This window comes from Bactrocera dorsalis, chromosome 4 (genome assembly GCF_023373825.1).
Source record: "Bactrocera dorsalis isolate Fly_Bdor chromosome 4, ASM2337382v1, whole genome shotgun sequence".
In the NCBI taxonomy this organism is placed as follows: Eukaryota; Metazoa; Arthropoda; class Insecta; order Diptera; family Tephritidae; genus Bactrocera; species Bactrocera dorsalis.
This window is the reverse complement of record NC_064306.1, coordinates 74,495,065-74,517,180: the sequence shown is the minus strand read 5'-3', so window position 1 is coordinate 74,517,180 and position 22,116 is coordinate 74,495,065. Positions and strand designations below refer to the sequence as shown.

At 34.9% G+C, this 22,116-nt stretch overlaps 2 protein-coding genes across 5 annotated transcripts; both read right to left on the bottom strand.

Annotated features, from left to right (window-relative positions):
• Nucleotides 1-1,536: 1,536 nt before the first annotated feature.
• On the bottom strand, nt 1,537-3,775 carry LOC105228322 (kelch-like protein 8). Of its 2 annotated transcripts, none has more exons than XM_011208119.4 (3): nt 3,235-3,775; nt 2,216-3,182; nt 1,537-2,171 (listed from the first exon to the last, which is right to left on the bottom strand). In XM_011208119.4, the coding sequence occupies exons 1-3, from the start codon at nt 3,691-3,693 to the stop codon at nt 2,008-2,010; spliced, it is 1,590 nt and encodes a 529-aa protein (XP_011206421.1). In that variant the 5' UTR covers nt 3,694-3,775; the 3' UTR covers nt 1,537-2,007. The 2 variants fall into 2 exon arrangements, with proteins under 2 accessions (XP_011206421.1, XP_011206420.1); XM_011208118.4 differs by having other exon boundaries at nt 1,537-2,152; nt 3,235-3,772.
• An 8,271-nt stretch (nt 3,776-12,046) lies between these two features.
• On the bottom strand, nt 12,047-20,881 carry LOC105228321 (rho GTPase-activating protein 15). Of its 3 annotated transcripts, none has more exons than XM_011208117.4 (6): nt 20,602-20,881; nt 16,717-19,995; nt 14,634-14,811; nt 14,065-14,086; nt 12,923-13,435; nt 12,047-12,860 (listed from the first exon to the last, which is right to left on the bottom strand). In XM_011208117.4, exons 2-6 carry the CDS (start codon nt 19,984-19,986, stop codon nt 12,677-12,679), a joined length of 4,167 nt encoding a protein of 1,388 aa, XP_011206419.3. In that variant the 5' UTR covers nt 19,987-19,995; nt 20,602-20,881; the 3' UTR covers nt 12,047-12,676. The 3 variants fall into 3 exon arrangements, with proteins under 3 accessions (XP_011206419.3, XP_049311767.1, XP_049311766.1); XM_049455810.1 differs by having other exon boundaries at nt 16,717-17,048; nt 20,759-20,804; XM_049455809.1 differs by having other exon boundaries at nt 20,628-20,754.
• Nucleotides 20,882-22,116: the final 1,235 nt, after the last annotated feature.

Sequence of the window (22,116 nt, the reverse complement as noted above, 5' to 3'; positions counted from 1 at the left end):
CTTAGCAGATTTCAATTTATTTACTTTAATAGCATATTTTACTTACAGAGATAATTAAAATATTTTAACAAAATATGTTTTGGTCTATGAATGCTTATTTATATACATACATATGTACATGTGTATGACAATCACACATACATTCATAAATACACATACTCTCATGCTTGCTTCTCCTTGATGCGTGCAAACAATGTCGCAAAGTCTACACTTTTTCATTCATCGGCTAGAACGAAGCAAGTTAAACGATCGAAGGCAAGAAGGTGTCAGGGGGCGCACTGCCACAGATTTATTTTAGCTTTTTTTTAACGATTTTATTTAAAAACTTTTGAAATTTGAATAAAGTTGTGAATATTTACACTTTAAGTAAATATTATTAAATTATGAAAATAAGGTATCAATATTTCTCAAAACAAATTAATCAATGATGTTTTCTGCGGCTACAACTATAATCACAGGATGGACACGTATACATATAAGAATACGCAAGAAATGGGGTACAGGTAAAATAGCAAAGCTCATAATGACGACCCATTAAAACATCGACAAAATTCAAATATGCAGCTAAATCAAAATACCTAAAAATAAAAACACCAAAAAATCAAAATACCGACTTGTGAAAATTATTTTATCGGGATACACTTAATATATCGAAATTCAAAATGCCGATACATCAAAATACCGACAAATCAAAACAGCGAAAAATCAAAATAGCGACAAACCAAAATGCCGACATGTGAAAAATATTTATCTTGAACCCCCTTATTTCTATCGAAGGGGATACACTTAAAATATCGTAATTCAAAATGCCGACATATCAAAATACCGACAAAATTTAAATATGCAGCTAAATCAAAATACCGACAAATCAAAACACCGAAAAATTAAAATAGCGACAAACCAAAATGCCGACGTATGAAAAATATTTATCTTGAAGGCCCTTATTTCTATCGAAGCCCAGAAAGAGAATTCTCCTGACTAAGGGTTAAGATCCTGAGCGTGTTCGTAGACGGAGGCCGAAGGCCGCAAACCCTCGAACGTACAACGCCACCTTTAATAAAAAAAAAACATAGTTTTGTTTTTTGTTTTTAATTACTTAACTAAAATTCAGAAATTTAACATTCGGTTAGTACCATATTAACCTTTTTTTGTAAATGTACGTTACTTTAAAATTTCTTCTGTCCGTATTTTGAATTGTTGGTTTCTTGATTTGTCGGTATTTGGAATTGTCGGTGTTTTGTTTTGTCTGTATTACGCTATACACCCAATATTTTTCCTTTTATTTTATCAATTGGAAACTAGCAGATCTAATTTCAATTACTGTAAAATCATATTTTATATGCATCATATATCAATATATATGCATGTGCATTAAATATTGCTTGTTTATACGTATTTACATAAATATTAATTTATTAATACACGTATGTGATTACCTCTCCTTGACTTTTCCTCATTACTTATTATTTTAACTTTTAATTTGGACCAAACTGGACGCAGTGTGCTGTATTTTACTAAAAGGAGTTGGAGTTTACCTTGAACTAAACGTGCAATCTATTTTTTATTTTTATAGAAGAAGACATGCATATACATATATATATATATATTTTGATTGTTTGTTATACATTCCTTACTTTAATTTAAGGTAATTAAAAAGGTGTATTATTGTATGTATACTTATATGTAAATATGTATGCAACAGCTGTAATAAAAAAGAAATAATATAAATTAATATATAATATGTAAAACGAAAAAACTTATTCCATAACACATCTGGACTGTTCTTGAGGTGTAGAAAAAACTATAGCTCGAATTAGTCCGTCTCTAACTGATTCACTTGGATTGCCTACATTGAACATAAATTTTACCCTGTTACAGACAACATCTGGTACGCAAGTGTACATTGGATACCAACCAACTTTGTTGAAAACTACATACACCTTATATATTAAATTTCGATAAACATAAACAGGGCGGTCAAACGTTATTTCTAGCAAAGAATCATATCTAACACGCGACGTACAATGTGTGTACGTAAGTCTCGATCCTTGGATGTCTTGAATATGTGCGTAGAGAATTTCTGTATATCTCTCGGAAAAACCGGCCGAATTCATAAGCTCTCCACACAGAACCTGAGTCGGTACTTGCACCCCTGTATATATGTATATAATCTTGTTAACGGTATTTAAAAATATGCATTAGTGATTTAACAAACCTGTTATCCATATATTACTATCCACTTGAAATGTTAGTCCGCAATCGGTAACACTGGTATTTCTATAGTCAAATTGCTGATTTAGCGTACGAACACAGTATGAACGTCGAGTGTCGTTTGTAGTTAAATCAGAGTCACTACCACCTTGGAAAGTACTTACGTTATTTGAAGATGCCTGCGGAGTAGTTGTTACAACAGAAGCTGTATTCCCCGTGAAAGTTTCAAATGGAGCAAATACTGCCGGACCATTTGATGGGGTGGGCCGATGGTATGATGGTAAATCTCGTTGGCTTCGCGATTCATAATATTCCCGACTTGTTCTCGAGCTGCAGAAACCTTCGGGCATGGGACAGTCATTAATAGTTGGACTTGAAATTTTAATAAGAATTGCTAGAGCTTCATTCTGTTTGAGAAGCTTAGACCGCGCAGGACCTTCAGCAAATTGCTGAGGTGTGAGTGTAAGAAAACGTATCTTCTGAACAGCTTGGCGTATAAGAGCTTCATCAATTTCATTATTTTGACAAGAAAATGACGCAATCATGCTTATTTCTGTCGATGACGCATTATTATGCCCATTTTTTTCTTCATACGTAGTGGAAGTATCGTTTTCTACGACAACCACGTCTTCCACTAAATGAGACGTATCAGAGGAGTTTTCTTGTCGACTATGAACAAGGCTGGAGTCGTCTGGCTCCATTTTAATCTCTACAACTTCGGATGTGTTATTGTCTATATCAAAAGATTGTTGCAATGATCCCTTATCTAACGATGAGGATGGCGTCATCGGCATAACTTCGTTTTCAACAAAAAGTGCGCGCTCAGAAGCATATTTCACTAAAGCATTAAACAGTTCCAACTCAGACGTAATATTCAATCGGTCTTGATCAAGAATAGCCATTAATGTTGAGATTTCTATATCAACAAAACTGGGATCAGCTAGCACATCACGTGTATTTGCTGCTATAATCTAAAAAATAATTAAATGTACATTTGATTTAATTAAAATATATATTACTTACACTCATACTACTCTGCATTAAACGTGGTTCATCAAATAATTTAGCAAATTCATATGCACGGCAAGCATTTTTGGGACTTAAATCTGCCCAGAGAAAATGGGTGCATTGCTCTACTACATATGGCAGCATATACTTCTTTGCAACATAACACAATTCACACGCCTTATCAAAGGAGCTTATGCTGATGCGATCTGAATATATATACTCTAACATAGCTTGAAAGGCATCGGGTTGAACATCAGGTATTAAAATAGGATCACTCTCATCTGGAAGGTTACCATAAAACATCCTTTCAAAAACAGGTGAGGACATTGCTAAAATTAGTTTGTGTCCACAAAGAATGCGTTGATTTGGGGCAGCCCCAACAAGAAATTTACAATCAGACCACTTTTCTGACTGCAGTAAGTAAAGTCCTCGCTCTTTTATTTGTTGAAAACCATTTTGCCAATCTAACTCCATTTTTTCCGATTTTTCAATTAAATAAACCACACAACAATTCTGTATATTTACAGAAATGAAAAAAATAGATTCCGTATTGCCATATCAATGAAATAGTTTGTGTACAATAATAAAATAGTCGCCATATTATACCTCGTTTACAAAAAATTAAATAGAGTACTGTAATGAGAATTATTTATTTTAAAAACGTGTTCAAAGTGTACTTTTGAACTTTAACGCATAATATATTGAAATTTCACTTGCATGAGAATTCAATTCTTTTCGCAAGTTACCTTTTCATTTGTTAGGTCAATAATAGCACAATTTCGGAAGAGCATTCGGTTATAAAAATATGGCGGCTTTTTAAAAATAGTGTTGAAATAGTGTTGCTCCTCAATCTGGCTTTTGGGTCGCTCTTAAAAATATACCAATTGAAAGAATACTACAAAATATATCCAAAGTGTGTCATATTCTTGCGAATTTACTCCTTACTAGTTTACTTTGCTAGGTTCGTATCTCTGGATTGACGAATAAAACCAAACACTGTTTAATTCAATTCAACAACTCTTTATTTTACAACTCGTCTACACGATAACAGTTTACTCTTAGCACTGATTGATTACGTTGGCGCTGCCACGGCTTATATAGCCACGCACTTCTCGCTGATGCCGACGTGTCCTTCTAGAATATTGCGTCTGGAAATTACCAGAACATAATGATATACGGCGCCAGACTCAGCAATTGTTTAAGTAGACAAGCAGACAGTGTGGCGCCAGATGTCTATTGTTTCGACAAGCAGACAGCCGCGGCGCCAGTTGTCTACAACAAGACAAATGCTATTCCATATACCTACAGCTATTGTTCATAATTAGGGATGCATATAGCAATACAAATACAACTTAATACTACTTTTGTAACAATATTTATACCGGAATTTTGCACTGTGATAGTCTATTATTACATGCGGCAACAAAAGTTGCTAATTCTCGGGCGATTCTCTTTTGCTGTCGCCCAACGAGCAACTTGTGTTGCGCAACTCTGTTCGAGTTTTTTTTTTTTCATTCTCTTTCAGTTTACTTTAACCCATTGTCTACTCTTTACTTTAACCCATTGTCGTTTCTTTTTTCTTATAGATATTTGTTCCACACTATCACTTACATTAATCAGTTCTGTCAATTTAGAAATACATTTTATTTATACCGCTTACGCCAGGGATGGGCACATTAGCCCTCAGTGGCATTTTGCCCGTTCGGGCACGAGTGCACATTTTGAGGGCTAGGTGAGGGGATCATCGCGGGCAAACATGAAGAGGGAAGTGAGAGCAACGTTTTACCACTCCACATTTACAAATGAGAGCAACGTATTTTCCACCACCATTGACTGATCTATCACATGTACAGTGGTGTGAACAAAATAGAAACAACCATAAGGTGTTGTGAAGTTTTAAAATATGCTGTTTTCTTATTAAATAAAATTGTTTTTAGATACATAACATAACATATATATATTTTTTCCTTACAGTGATTAAAATTTCCCACCATGCAAAGGTAAATAAAAACAAATTTTAATGCGAAACTCTAAACTCTGCAAATTATGTTTACCCCTTTTTGTTCACACAACTGTACAATTCCGATATGAAGTAAACTTCCACCCTTAAATTTGTGTACAATGTCAGTATTGCCGCAACCACTCTGCCAGGGATAAAGGGTTGTTAAACTTATTCCAGTGTGAGAGCGCCTCAAAATAAGCGTTTTTTATAACATTTTCCATTATGGCCAGATCGAACAAAATAAGAATTTTTGGGCATTTTAAATTAAAACACCCAACATTTAGTACGAATAAAAATTACTATGTAGTGGTTATTTAATATATGGAGAAACTATTTAAATCTTTTTAAAGTAATTAGAATAACTAAATTTTGACCTTTCAATACCCAATAAAAGAATTTAATCTTGTTAACTCTCAATCATTAAATGTTTTTAATCATTTTCCATTGAAAACAATACTATGATGCTTCAATTTACAAAAGCTTTCATCAAATACCTTTAAATTTCACAATTTTATTTAATTTTCATTGTTTCTCATTTTTATAAGTGGTCTTAAACGATGCAACAAATCCCTCCGTTTACATATTTTTTTGGTAAGATTTCAATCTGGCCATCGCTCGTTTCCAATTGATAAACGTCAAAACCTACTGAACTTGATTAGCTGTCAAAGTTCAGTAGGTTTTGACGTTTAGTAATTGTTCTCTCACTTCCAATGAGAGAGGAGTTAAACATCTCTTTATCTCTGACTCTGCGATGAACATCAAGTTACGGAGGAATGTAATTCATTTTTTTCGCAATTTTACTCAACTTGTTATGCCCTTCTCTTCGTAAACTGATATTCCCCTCATCTAGCCCCCGTGCGCACTTTGCTAACTTTGCGGGCTAAAAATGTGCCCATCCCTGGCTTACGCGATTATAGCCGAGTCAACAACAGCGCGCCAGTCGTTTCTTCTCTTCGCTACGTGGCGCCAATTGGATATTCCAAGGGAGGCCAGGTCCTTCTCCACTTGGCCCTTCCACCGGAGTGGAGGTCTTCCTCTTCCTCTGCTTCCCGCGGCGGGTACTGCGTCGAACACTTTCAGAGCTGGAGTGTTTTCATCCATTCGGACAACATGACCTAGCCAGCGTAGCCGCTGTCTTTTAATTCGCTGAACTATGTCAATGTCGTCGTGTATCTCGTACAGCTCATCGTTCCATCGAATGCGATATTCGCCGTGGCCAACGCGCAAAGGACCATAAATCTTTCGCAGGACTTTTCTCTCGAAAACTCGCAACGTCGACTCATCAGATGTTGTCATCGTCCAAGCCTCTGCACCATATAGCAGGACGGGAATTATGAGCGACTTATAGAGTTTGGTTTTTGTTCGTCGAGAGAGGACTTTACTTTTCAATTGCCTACTCAGTCCGAAGTAGCACCTGTTGGCAAGAGTAATCCTGCGTTGGATTTCCAGGCTGACATTGTTGGTGGTGTTTACGCTGGTTCCAAGATAGACGAAATTATCTACAACTTCAAAGTTATGACTGTCAACAGTGACGTGTGTGCCAAGTCGCGAGTGCGACGACTGTTTGTTTGATGACAGGAGATATTTCGTCTTGCCCTCGTTCACTGCCAGACCCATTTCTTTTGCTTCCTTGTCCAGTCTGGAGAAAGCAGAACTAACGGCGCGGGTGTTGAGACCGATGATATCATCAGCATACGCCAGCAGTTGTACACTCTTATCTTCTCTGTTGAGTTCTGCAGCTCGAACTATTTTCTCCAGCAGCAGATTGAAAAAGTCGCACGATAGGGAGTCGCCTTGTCTGAAACCTTGTTTGGTATCGAACGGCTCGGAGAGTTCCTTCCCGATCCTGACGGAGCTTTTCGTGTTGCTCAACGTCAGTTTACACAGCCGTATTAGTTTTGCGGGGATACCAAATTCAGACATCGCGGCATAAAGGCAGCTCCTTTTCGTGCTGTCGAAAGCAGCTTTGAAATCGACGAATAGGTGGTGAGTGTCGATTCTCCTTTCACGGGTCTTTTCCAATGCAATGCGCATGGTGAATATCTGGTCGGTTGTTGATTTACCAGGTCTGAAGCCACACTGATAAGGTCCAATCAGTTTGTTGACGGTGGGCTTTAATCTTTCACACAATACGCTCGATAGAACCTTGTACGCGATGTTGAGGAGGCTTATCCCACGGTAGTTGGCGCAGATTGTGGGGTCTCCTTTTTTATAAATTGGGCATAGCACACTTAAATTCCAATCGTTGGGCATGCTTTCATCCGACCATATTTTGCAAAGAAGCTGAGGCATGCGCCTTATCAGTTCTTCGCCGCCGTGTTTGAATAGCTCGGCTGGCAATCCGTCGGCCCCTGCCGCTTTGTTGTTCTTCAGGCGGGCAACTGCTATTCGAACTTCTTCATGGCCGGGTAATGGAACGTCTGCTCCATCGTCATCGATTGGGGAATCGGGTTCGCCTTCTCCTGGTGTTGTGTGTTCACTGCCATTCAGCAGTCTGGAGAAGTGTTCCCTCCATAATCTAAGTATGCTACAGGAGTATGCTCCGGTCTTGAAACCTTCTGTAAGCCGCCGCATTTTTTCGTAGAATTTTCGAGCATTACCCCTGTCGGCCAGCTTATCAAGCTGTTCATACTCACGCATTTCGACCTCTTTCTTCTTCTGCCTGCAAATGCGTCTCGCTTCCCTCTTCAACTCTCGGTATCTATCCCATCCCGCACGTGTTGTGGTCGATCGTAACGTTGCGAGGTAGGCAGCCTGTTTTCTCTCCGCTGCGACACGGCACTCCTCGTCGTACCAGCTGTTCTTTTGCACTTTCCGAAAACCAATGGTTTCGGTTGCAGCTGTACGTAAGGAGTTTGAAAAGCCGTCCCACAGTTCCCTTATACCGAGTTGTTGACAAGTGCTCTCAGAGAGCAGGAGTGCAAGTCGAGTAGAAAATCGTTCGGCTGTCTGTTGTGATTGCAGCTTCTCGACGTCGAACCTTCCTTGTGTTTGTTGGCGTGCGTTTTTTGCTGCACAGAGGCGGGTGCGAATTTTGGCTGCAACAATATAGTGGTCCGAGTCGATGTAAGGACCTCGGAGCGCACGCACATCTAAAACACTGGAGACGTGTCTTCCGTCTATCACAACATGATCGATCTGGTTGGAGGTTTTTCGATCCGGAGACAGCCAGGTAGCTTGATGAATCTTCTTATGCTGGAATCTAGTACTACAGATAGCCATATTTCGGGCCCCGGCGAAGTCGATCAGCCTCAACCCATTTGGGGATGTTTCCTCGTGGAGGCTGAATTTACCGACCGTAGTGCCAAAGGTACCTTCTTTGCCCACCCTGGCGTTGAAGTCGCCAACCACGATTTTGACATCGTGGCGGGGACATCTCTCATAAGTGCGCTCCAAGCACTCATAAAAGGCATCTTTGGTCACATCGTCCTTCTCTTCCATCGGGGCGTGGGCGCAAATCAGCGATATGTTGAAGAACCTCGCTTTGATGAGGATTGTGGCTAGACGTTCATTCTCCGGAGTGAATGATAGTACTCGGCGACGGAGTCTCTCTCCCACCACGAATCCATCACCAAACTTGCGCTCCTTTATATGACCACTGTAGTAAATGTCACAAGGACCTACGCGTTTCTGTCCTTGTCCCGTCCATCGCATTTCTTGGACGGCGGTGATGTCAGCCTTTATCTTTACGAGGACATCTACCAGCTGGGCAGCGGCACCTTCCCAATTAAGGTGCATGCCCTCTAATCATAGTCCTTATTTCGTTTGCCATGGTCGTCATCAAAAGGGGGATCTCTCATCCGAGGCTGTTTGTTGTTTTTCATTGGGGGTGTTTTTTTACGTGGCGGGTCCCAAACCCAGCGCACAACCCTATGCAGGGGATGTTTCGCCTTCTCACTTTAGCTCGCCTTCAAACGGATGTTCTTAGGCTACCGAGAGGATACTTGGTCAAAGACCGGAAGTCGTGAGCTGCTTGAGTCATATGTAAAAGAATCGTTTCTGGCCACTCCCAAGTGAATGGCGATCAGAGAACTTTCCTCACTTGCGTGAACTTCTACACATAACTCCATCCTCCATTATTAGTATTAACTACCGTGCTTCATAAACCGGCGGCAGATATTATCCGAAAAATTCCTTAGAGTAATAATTCTGTGCAAAGACGAATTGATGAAATGGCCGAAAACATTGAAGAATCATTGTGCGATCACCTGAGGACATGCCAATTCTCCATTCAGCTCGATGAGTCCACTTACCAACTAATGAAGCATTGTTGTTGTCTTTGTTGTCTTACGTGAGGTTTATTAAAGATGAGAATATGATATATGAGAAATATGTGAAGAACTATTATTTGCTAGAAATTTAGAGACCGATACAAAAGGCGAAACCATATTCAATATATTGGAAAAGTTTTGCGATGAGAAAGAGATTCCTTTGAAAAATATTATTCCAATTGCTACGGATGGCGCTCCGGCTATGATAGGGTGCCATAAAGACTTAATCAATCACTGCACTCAATCACTGCAATATGTCATCAAAGCAGTCAATAAAATCCGCAAAAGCTCTTTGAATGATAGATTATTTCATCAGCTTTGTGTTACTAATGACGAGGATTTCAATCGTTTGTTGTTTCATACTGAAGCTCGTTGGCTATCAAGAGGCAATTGTCTGACTCGATTCTACAACCTGTTTGACTCTGCTATAGAGTTCTTGGAAACTAAAGATACAGAATTTCAAGACAAGCTCAGAACATCAAAGAATTGTTCAACGACATGAATCTCCAACTGCAAGGCGATAAACTAAATTTAATTAAAACAAAAAACGTCGTTGCTCATTCAGAAGTGACATTGTGTGACAAGCGGCAGGGGGGTCAAAAGCTTTGTGACATCACATTTCAAAATTTGTGATGTACAAACGTGAAATTTATAGGTAAACAAAAAATATTAAACATTTATAAACACAATCTTTGTTTTTAATACTTAAGTTGTAACGAAGCTTTTTACTGCCCATGCTTCTTACAAGTACTATAACTTGTTCAGGTATACACGCCGTGCCCAGGGTTCGTTACAATAAATTTGTAAACATTGGGGCTCTTCTGCGAATCATACTTTATTTTATTTTATATTATAATTTTAATCAAAGTTACAAAATTGTCTCCCGCGTTATAGTTTGAGCTTCACAACATTTTAAATATTTTCATTTAGATGTAATTTATATAGCTACAAATGCCCCAGGAAGGAGGCATTTAACTGAGTTGAACAACACATGGCACCTCTCAGTCGCGAACTTACTGGTGTACTATTGAATCATGATGATTTTGGGTCACATCTTGATTCAAGTATTCGAACTACGTCTCAGATCTAGAAAAACGAAACTTCAAAAGTGCGGGCAATGTGTTGGCTGACATTTGGAGCAAGTTAGTCATTGATAATTTTCCAGTCGTTGCTGAATGTGTTGCACCAACTGTTACTGGACTGGATATTGAACAGGCTATGACGTGGAAAAATAATGCTACTTGGTATGGTAATCATGTGCGTGAGTCACAATATTTTTTACAAATAGTTAAATGTGAAACTATTGCATGTTGCGGTGTAAGACGTTGTAGTCTTTGGAAATTATTAAAAGAAGGATTTTTACCACCACCTGTGTTAATTAAACAGACATCAGAAGGTTATGGAGTCACAGGGAGTGATGACAATGACGCTAAGTTTGTCCCATTATTACAACAGATATTATTAAATCTCCAAGCATCATCCCATCTGAAACAGGTTCCATATATAGTTATTACCCTGGTGTCGAGTCATACTTGTTTAAAAGATCGTGTAGCATATGTGGCCTATATTTTTCTTCATATTAAGCCACCAATCAACACAAACAATGACATAAAAAACAAGAGCTGTTACCTATCGCGAAAATTCGAACTCAAAGAATCGCGGCTAGACGTGCCCGAGAGATTCTCTGTTTAATGAATGATGACGATGCTTTATGGATGGAAGAAGACGATGTTGATGCGAAAAATGTTCCTGACATTCAAATTCAGAACGAAAATGAAGTGCCTGATTTACCAGTAATAAATGATATAAAGGAGTGGGTCAAAAGTCCATGGACACAAGATGATTAAGTTTTGTATTTTTAATTAGCATAATTAAGTATTTATTATTTCTTGACTAGTCATTCGTTGTGTCTGTACTTTAATATTTGACTAAATGTTGATTTTATTAAAGATTATTCAATAAATATAAGAATAAAGAGAATAACCTGCTTTTTTATTTTTTTCTAAATCCATAAAATTGGAAAATGTGTGACGTCACGAAAGGGGCGGCGGCTAGTTCAAAATGTGACAACTTGTAACAAGGAAAGTTTTAGCCCGTATGTACTTTAATCTTATTAGTGGGCGGGGCCATTTCCACTTTTTTTAAAAAATTTTGACCATAAGCGCTCCTTGCTACTTCGATCCCCTATACCAGATTACAGTTTTATATCTTAATTTAGTGTTTACTTATGGAACTTTTTAGGTTTTCGGTTTTTATGTTTATATTTAATAATTTCGGTGTCAAACTTTAGTACGTGCCTATTAGGAGGCATTTATTTAAAATTTTAAATGTTGTGCATCTGACTAATAGTACTTTTCCGATCAATGGACACATGTGCGTGCTCCGTGCTATTTATTATTAAATTTCTATTGCCAACATGATCACTTTGATATATGCATACACATAGCTACATTCCGAAGAGAAAATAGAAAGGAAATATTAAAAAATGTTTACTTATCCTGATTATCTTGTGTTTCTAATTAGCGGTCAGTAGCTTTATATAATAGTTCAGAGATAGTGATTTTACTAGTTTATTGCAATTTAGAGCTCTGCACTCATACATATATTTAATATACATATTTTATCACAATGTAAAATTTGGTTAATTTTAGCGTATACTTACTTTTCATTTTAGCATGTTTTTTAATAAAGAATTAAGGAAAGGCTGCGTTCGGTTGCAGACGAAAATTTTATACTCTCGCAAATTGCAAATCAGGGTAAGTTTCAGTTAGCTAAGTATTAAACTAAACTGTACTTGCGAACAAGCTTTCACACAATTTTATTAATACAATTACTATACCATATATGATACGATACCTTTGACATAAAATTCACAAGCATATCGATCTGTATAAGTAGAATGGAGAAGTCTTGGAACGATTTTAATATAATAATTTGAGATTATTAAGATTGCTGGTTAAGTTAACTGGATGTCAAATCATCTCGTCATCCTGCTGATTTTGATATAAATTTGTAATTATTTATGTATGTAAATGAAACCATTAGGATAATAACAATAGCAAAATATTTATACGCTGTTCAACATGTGGCGAGAGTATAAAACATATGTAAATGTACAGGGTTGGCTAAAATTTTGACTTAATTGCAAAAATAGTTCTAAAACGTGATGTATTTTTATCACAACTTAATTTACAAGTCGCTCATTTTCGCTAAATATGTATTCGTAGTTTTCTATAAATAGTTTAGTTAGTGTATTCATTCGTCCGATATCACCAAATACAATTTGTTCTGATGTAAAAATGCATGGACCCCATACAATTGCCAAGTTAGATGCAGGCATGCGGTTTTCTTTACTGAAGGCGGCAACACTGAAAACAAAAAAAATATAATACAAATTGCAAATTTTTTCCCATAAGTATTTTAAAATTACTTCTTTAAATGGCGTATAAGATATTTCAATGTTGCTCGATTAGGATCAGGCATTTCTTCAAGTGTATTTTTCAATGCTTCAATACCAACAGTTTCAAGAAAATTACGTCCGAGTTGATTATATGTATGCTGGGGAATCAAAGGGTTGGTCAATTCTCGAAAGAATTGTTTTAATAAACTGGTAATAGTATGTATGTCATCAGCAACCAAAAGATTTGAATTGTAGACGAAGCTTTCGGATAGCTTTTTTTTCAATTCATCAATAGCTACTTTGTTGCCAGAAGCACGATATAATCCATCTTGTAATATAAAGTTTTTACGTTCGATATAAGCTACACAGTCCACAACAAAACGTGGAACATGATGAACAACTTCACTCATTTCTAATTTTTCAAGTGGTGCCCCGAAAATTGGAAATTCAGGTTGCGCATCTGTTTCCACATATAAACTTCCCGTTTTTGCAGAGCGAATGATGTCATTTTGTTTCTTCTCGGATTTTGGTGAACGTACATTTCTATAACATAATAAATAACATTATAATAAAAATTAATGTTGATTGAAATTCTAACTAGTTTCTGAAGATTGAACTTATTGAATTATCGGTTTTTTTATTGTTAGGGCAGTTAAAAATCAATAATGGTTCACTCTTCCAAATTTGTTTTAAATGTTGTTCTGAGTCTAAAACGAAAAAGGTAAACGAAATCTTTCAAATCTTAATTTTTATGTACCTAGCGTACTCAGGTTTTCTAGATAGAAATTATAATTGTTACTTCGTTTCGAAAAGCAATGTACACATATCTTGCTTTAGCTACATATGTATTATTCAAATATTTAGTTTTGTTACTTCAGAGCGAACACCCTACCCTCTTCGAAACAAATTTTTATTCCATAATGGCAAAAAACTTTATTTTTGTTTTGTTTTAGTTAGATTGGTAGAAATCTTTAAAAAATGTATTTTGAATGATAAAAACAAAACAAAGTGGTAAAAAGTTAAAACACTTTTGACAAATTGTTGTTTTTAGCTGCGGACTTGGTGGGCAATCCACTGGGAATGCAAAAATTTGGATTTTCACAACGTTTTTCTAAATAATCGATTATATTATTATGAAGGTGATTTTAACATATTTCCGTAAATATACTTACAGTTTGAAGACGCTTCTTGGAACTGTGTGAGAAATGGGAAAGAAATTGAATAGGTTAAAATACACATTTTATTTATTTAATATATAAAGATGGCAGTTAAGGTATTATTTCTGTATGGGATTGAAAATGCATCTTGAATGAGGTAATAAAAAAATTTCTTCTGCATGAAACGCAGACTGAAAAAGTATATATTATCGTTTCCAAGAATTTTTTTCAAGTAAAAAAAAAAATTTAGTTTCAAGGATGGTGAGACTCTGATTATACCGGTAATATTCATTGATTTATTTTCAATTCCTCAAAACGTTTCAGTAACCTTTTTATTTATTTATAGTTGTTTTGACGTTTTTTATGATTGAGCATCTACAAACACTGTCCACAATCTTTGAAATGTTGCTTTTTTCGGATGATTGTGTGTTCGTGCGCCATCTTTGTATTAACTTCGTGTTACAACGTTATGTTAAACATTCTTGTGGCGCTCTTCCTTAGAAGCGATATGAACTTTTCAGTCTGCTTGATTCCATATGTAACATAAGCAACAGGATAATGTACATATGTATATGTATACTCACATTTACTACGCACACGTTCGGTAATGGTTTTTTTGTCGTCCACACTTGGTATATCCAAAATATTACCGGACGAAACACTTTTAATAAGCTGGGGAGCAGATAGTTTTGGAGGCGAACTCTCATAATCGGTATTCTCTTTAAAGGCTTGAGAGCGCAAAAGCTCTTTCTCTGACACGAACTATTAAATACAGTTAATAAGCAGTTACGTTAACTACATACATATACATATATAAAATTAGAATCATCAAAGTAAAGTTAAATGTAAACAATTATCATTTATTAAAATTTACACAGATTCCTAATTGGCGCGCCAATAGTCAGCCTTAATAATGTGGCACTGTGTAATCTATCAAAATCCATTCTTGGCTTATGAACACATCACCGGCAATTTTGACTTTTTAAAAATCCACAACTTCGAAGAGATTATGATTGAATTACATACATATTTGTGTTACCTCGGAGTTTCCCTTGCTCTTACGAAACAAATTTTAACCATAAAACCTTTCATTGTATTCCTCAAGAATTTCTTGTTTTCATTTTGATGATTTTGTGAGATTTATTTTCTATTCGCAACCAACGTTCCAAATTACCTAAAGTTTCGACAACCGTGTTCGTCGTACTTACAGTGGGAGGTACTTTGAAAAAATTAATTAATTATATTTTGGTTTATTTTAATCAAGCGGTTTTTGTTCGAACGATTACCTGATATATGTATATCTTTTAATAGATCAAATTTTAAAATACATTGTAGGCATTTCAAGACATTAGCTTATTCTAAATGCTTTGGAATGTAATTTTTTGATATTAAAATGGCTTGCTTATTTAAGTTTTTGAGTAACTAAATTGAAAACTCCCTGCCCTTCGAATTTTCGCAATAGTAAACCTATATGAAATTAAATAGTTACTATTTAACTACAAGAAGTAAGCGTGTTCTTTTAAATTAGGTGTATCGTACCTTCAACATTGTTGTAAACAGATAAAGCCGCTTCGTTATGATTCCAAATATAGAAACAAGATTTTTAAATTCCTGTTACTCAGGATGGTCATGAAAACCATCTTTTCTCCTTATGATTCCAAATTAAATTTAAACTCTTTGACTTAAAAAAATAATTACTTCTAACCAATTCATTACCTTTACCTTTAGAATTTTCAAAAAAATGAAATTTGTTTTTCGGTCTGATCAATTGAAAAACTATTCAAAATATAGTCTCGAAGTTTCATTGGTTTACTCCGAATATTTTCAAAAAAATAGGCCCTAGAACCATTGCATCTCATGCTGCATTCTATACAACCGAAGAACTTTGAGACTCGTTTCTTCGAAACTAACTTTTTTCATCCGGCGGTCAAAATTTCGAGGGAATTATTTAACCGATTTACTTGAACTAAAGAATATTTTATTACTCAAGTCCGTGGCATTTTAACAGTTATTTAAGAATTTTGGTCTCGAAAAACACAGGTAAAAATAGCAATTTTTCCAAAATCCTGGTTCTACATCCCCGATTTTTCGAACTTCTCAAAACCCCTCTACTATGCACTTGATAAAAGCTTCCAGATAAAAAAAATTTACTTTTTTCCTTTCGAATAAGAAGCCTAGCCAGGAAATTGACGGCCGCAAAAAAATGTCAATCAAGGGATCGTTGATATTTCCGTCATTTTGGTTTTTTTTGACAAAAAATATTTTTTATTTTGTAGTTCAATAATACCTCTTAATATATGTACATATGTATTTGCAAAAATATCGGATGTGATCTGTTTTTATTCTGCCATAATAAAATTAAAAAAAATTACCTCTTTGACGGCACTAAAGGTATCCCCCCCTTAAGATATACTCAATTACAAACAATTTGAATTGAATGTTCTCTTCGAAATCATATATGTACATTAAAATGATTGGAACAAATTCCTTTATTCAGCTTTTTTCCGAATTTCATCAATATACATATGTATGTACATATGTATGTTACCAAGTTTTGTCAAAAAATATCTAATTTATGATATAAGTATTTATGTCTGAGGATAATAACGCAGTTATCCAAATTTAAAGAGTAATATGTAGTTCAAATAATCGCTTATTTTTACTCACCAAGTCATCTTCATCTTCAATGTTTGATATATTTAATAGGTTCAGTTTCCACGCATTTATTGGATTCAATCTAGAGTCTGTGGCAGGTACATTATTATATATTGTTCTGTTCGTTTTTGTTGATGCAAATGCTATGTTTTGATGATTATTATTTGATGCCGGTAACCAATTAAAAGTTGGTGTATTCGTTAGTTTCAATTTTCCGTTGGCCTTATTGTAAGAAAGCAAGTTTGCATTTTTGTTTTTTGCAAAATAATACCATGATTGACTATACGTGTAATCATATACGATTGCACGAATTTTAGGTTCCTTTAAGCTGAAAAAAATGCATACTGTACGGAAGAAGGGATGTTGAAAATTTGAGTGTGATGATGCAGTAATGATGTCAGAACTCGAAGCACTTGTGATTGTGCTATTGCTCTGAGAAATTGTGTTGTGTGATGTTTGTAATGGTATCAAGTCGTTTGCTCCGCAGTATTCATCTAACTGTTTTGAGAACATAAATTCGTCATCGGTCTCCCAATCTCCATGATCTTCCCCATTGTCAGATATAACACGACATGAAATTGATGAATCATTTGACATACGTTGCTTCCTTTTATGCAAATACTTCGAATTACAAGTTCGATTACTCAAATTATAGTATTCAGGATCACTATCGTATAGAGCCTCTCCAACGGTTTGAAACTTCCAAATGGGTTGGTAAATGTCTTCTTCCTTTACTTTTATTATAGAGTTTTCTTTAGTGTGAGACGAGTTATTTTTTTCATCAGAAAGGCTATGATTATTTGAAATTTTGGTTTCAGTTGTCAAATCAATATCGTCATTTTCATTATAATCATAGTTGTTTAGTTTAACTACGTTTTCATCAAGATCTAAATATTTCCCTTGAGCTTTTTTACTTCTTTCCAACGTTTCCTTAGTTTTTGTACGTAGAACTACTTCGTCTTTGCTTTTCTTACACTTGTTTTTAACCATATTTTGTGTCGCACTTAATTGTACACTCTCATTCTCATTAACAATAAAGTCGCTCTCCAAATTACTACTTTGAAATGCCATTGGAATAAATTTCGTAACTTGCTCGCTCACTGTGCTGTCAATTGGTGCTTCACCATAAATGTTCTCCCCTTGTTTATCATATTTCCATAAACCTCTATGTCGCTTTACTGAGTCATTCAGTACAGCCCATAATTTAAATGATATTTTAAAGCTATTATAATTAGCCAGCACCCTCAAAGCACGTTTAACAATGAAGCTCCACGGGTTGAAATTGTAAAGAAGCCAATCTTGAAACCAATTAAAGTACTGCAGTCGATTGGAACACAAATGCAAGACGTTTGTATTAAGGCTATACGATATTAACACATTGTTAATTAAATACACAAAGTTAAACTGGTTGATTTTTGGATTTTGATTGTTCACTTCGTATATATTAAATGAATTATTGCAAAATTTTCCTTTACTTTCGAAAAAATAACCGTTTATTTGTTTGGTGTACCGCCCGTGTGCTTTGTTGTACGTATTGATCATTTCCGATTTTTCCTTATAACTTCTTTCACATTTTTCTTGGTTAATTTTGATTTTAGTTTTTTCTTTTGATACCCCTCCACCACCTAGACAACCACAATGATAGCACTTGCTTTTGATCACATTGCAAGTTGAAAAGCAACTAGTTCGACCTTTCTCAGTGGTAACTGTTGAGAGCGGCTGATAATTCATTACCGCAATCGGACTGTGTTCGGAGGGCCATTTGGTTCGCTGCAGTGAAGATCGTATTACATAGTTTGCTTCTGATAATGTGTTGAGCGAATAATTGGAATGCTCAACAGATGTTTGATTCTCTCTCTGTTTATGAAGTATACATTTTGCTTTGAGATTTTGTTTAAATACATCCACCATTGCCTCAAAACGATTTTCAATTTGCTTACTAATATGAATATGACTTATGTTATTTGTAAATGTAGCATTTTCTTCTTCTACGTTTTTATCAGTGATCGTCAAATTAGTCATTCCTATGTCTAAATAGAGGGGGGAAACAAAATCGTACATTTCATAACTTGAAGCAGCATCGCAATATGTGTGCATCAACACGCTTCTTGATGGAAGGCTCTTAGGAATACATAAACCGTAATCGCCATCGTCAAATGATGTACCAGGACTGTAATAATTATGAACTTGTAGACGCAGCAATTCCAACCAATAACAAACGCTTTCAGACAGTGGAGTATGAAGCGTTTTATAATATTGTGTATTAAAAGGACGAGTTGGAAAATGTTTTAGAATTTTGGATGATTTAGTTAGTTTCCTCGAAGCAGATGAACACTCAATAGAACTTTTGTTGTAAACGGAATCTAGATCTCCCTTTAGGAATTCACGGGGTTTAGCCACAGTATGATTAGAAGTCATTTCTAAAGGAATTTTACCAACAAAATATTCGCTAAATTTTAATCGGCCGTATACATGTTGCTCTCTCCGGAATGCATTGTGCTTCGTTTCCTTTTGCTTAAAATCGAGTATTTCTTGCTTATTAAATACGTTATTTGATGGGGAAACATTAGAGCATCCTTTAACGTTATACATAGCCTCCATCCGTTTGTGTTTTTTACTTGAACATTCTTGTTTAGGTTTTGAACTTTTCTTCAACGATCCCAAAATTCCATCGAAGAATTTAGGCTTATCCAAATTCTGAAAATACAATGTTTTCTGCTCTTTTTTCATAACTTCAAGTTTTTCTGTTTTTGATGTTTCCATGAATTTTTCGTTTCTTATGCAGAATTGACATTCTTGAGTATTATATAAATTGGAACAACAAGAACAAATATTTTCATAGATATTCTCCTCAGTGTTCACATGATTTTTATTCATTTTTCGCAAACTTTCGGATTTGTTACTTTTGTGACCTTTAACCAAACATATACAAAAGTCACACAAATAATTTTTCCCTTCAAAAATACCATAACCACATCCACGACACAAGTTTTCATAGATAATATCATTATTTTTCGCTGTTCCAAACAATTTTGTAAATAGTAGTTTTTGGCTTGATAATTCATTGGGTTTAATATTGTCGTATATCGGCTGTCTTTTTTCAATCAACTTCGAATTTAAGTCATATACCGTAAAATTAAATGCACTTTCGTTTCCATAGCTATTGTCTCCATTGGCTCGAGTGTTTTTTGGAAAAACCATTTTACCATACACAGTACTATTTTCCTTGTTTTTTACTAAATTTGGCCTGTTCTCATATATAGTAAAGATCTCTTCTGACATTTTGCATTTCTGAAAGAAATTTATTAACATTTATAATTGCTCACTTTTCCTTCAATGCCGTGTATGTATAATTATGCAAGAAGAATGTTGGAATTAAAATTAATTAAGAGTAATAAATGAATTTATGTATATGCATAAAGGAATATACACCATTTCATGTTAATACATTTGCACTATGTGCATATTAGGGTGTTACATTTAAAACTTTTTTGTTTCTTCTCGGGTACATAAAATGTTTGTATCTTATGTTGAACAAAAAATTGCTACAAATTTGATCTGGGTTTTAAATATAATATATAAATTTCATAAAAACCTTTATATTTTCATTTTGTTTATTAAATCGTTTACATCTCTGAAATAATTCACTTGATGAACGTTAAAACCGCTTGCTCCCTCAATTTTTTTCAAAAATATCTGATATACATACATACGTGAAAAACAAACAGGTAGTACAAATTGTGGGCTCTAATTTTCAGGGAATTATTTTTTAAACATAAAAAACAAAATTTGTATGTGTCGGCGAAGAAATAAAAAAAAGAACTTTAAATGAAACGTCCCGATATACATACGTACATATATGCATATTGTACATATTGATACATAGATATGACTTACTCAACTAAGCCGCACCCAAAGCTTACTTCTAATTAATGTTTTAACGCGAATGTGAACTTGCAATATAGACGCATAATGTAAGCACAATGTTTCGCGGTACACAGTATTTAAACATATGACAATTTCGTACTAAGCAGTATAGTTTTTAATAACATACAATTTATTATATATTTTGAGTGTATGTACATATGTATGTATGTACATGAAGAATTTAAGTAAAATTTACTTTTTTTTACAAATTCAGAATTTTCTTCGATGAGTTGCGTATATTTTGATAGCGAGAGGCTTACTGAAAGGCTTGATCTGAATTTGGCGCCACACTACACCCAATCTCAATGATGAACTTACAAATACCATATATACGAACAAATATCGTTTTCTTTACACTCAAATAATAATTGTGCAATGAGAACACTAGAGCAATACCAGCGTAAATTTTCTTATTCTTTTGCTTCAATGTTTTTCTCTGTCAATGTTATTATGCACATACATATATACATATGTATATGCGAGCTCAATCCGATACCCATTCTCGCAAATGGAAGCTTACGTGTGGATGTATACCATAATGATAGAGCACAAGATCACGCCCTGAAAGTACCGCTATCTTTTTGTTTTTACTGGTCAACCAGCTGTTCGCAACGTGACGTCATAAGCGAAAGTAAAGTAAGGCAAAAGTTAGCTCTGGCAAAAGGAATTAGCTCGGTTAAATTAATCTTTCCGAGTTCAAAAAAAAAAACGGGCGCTGCATTAATAACATAGAAATTACTGAAGATAACGGAGTTTTTAAAGTGTCTAACAAAGTTAACGAACAGATCGAAAAAGATTTTAACAACCGAAAATGAGTTTTCCGAAGCAGTTGAAAGCAACAATAGTTTAATAAAAATGTAAAACAATAATGATACAAATCAGGTGATAGATCTTATCATTATCTGCACGATAATGTTCACGAACTATGTAGGTTGCCTTTTAAATTTCGGAGAATATTTTGAAAAACAATAAAGCGATTTTTAAATATAATATTAATTTTGTTCTCTAATCCCGAATTGTAAAAAACAACCCGAGTATAACAAATAAAAATAAGTCTCTGAGACATTTTGGTTAACTTTTTCGAGATTTCACTGCATTTCTTAATTTAAGTTTAATAAATTTGTGTATGTATCTAAATGATTTCAGTTTTAAGACTTTGAAGTTTACTGTTTTTTCGCATATTACCCAAAAAAACTCTTGCTCTTCGTTTATATGTGAATTTGTAAATATGTATCTATGGTAAATGCTGAAATCAAGAAATAGGTGAATAATTGTTTTCTTCAAATTATTAAATTATTACGGAATTTGACATAGTTTCTGCAGACAATTCGACTAAAGCTTAGCGCAAATTATTCTACCTATATTCTGATAGCTTTACTATATTTGTCATACCTTTTGTTTTCTACGCTTCGTTGTATCAGTATGACAAAGAGGGAAGTTTTATGTGAATCAGCCTTTAAGTTCGGGGGTAATTAAACAATTTAT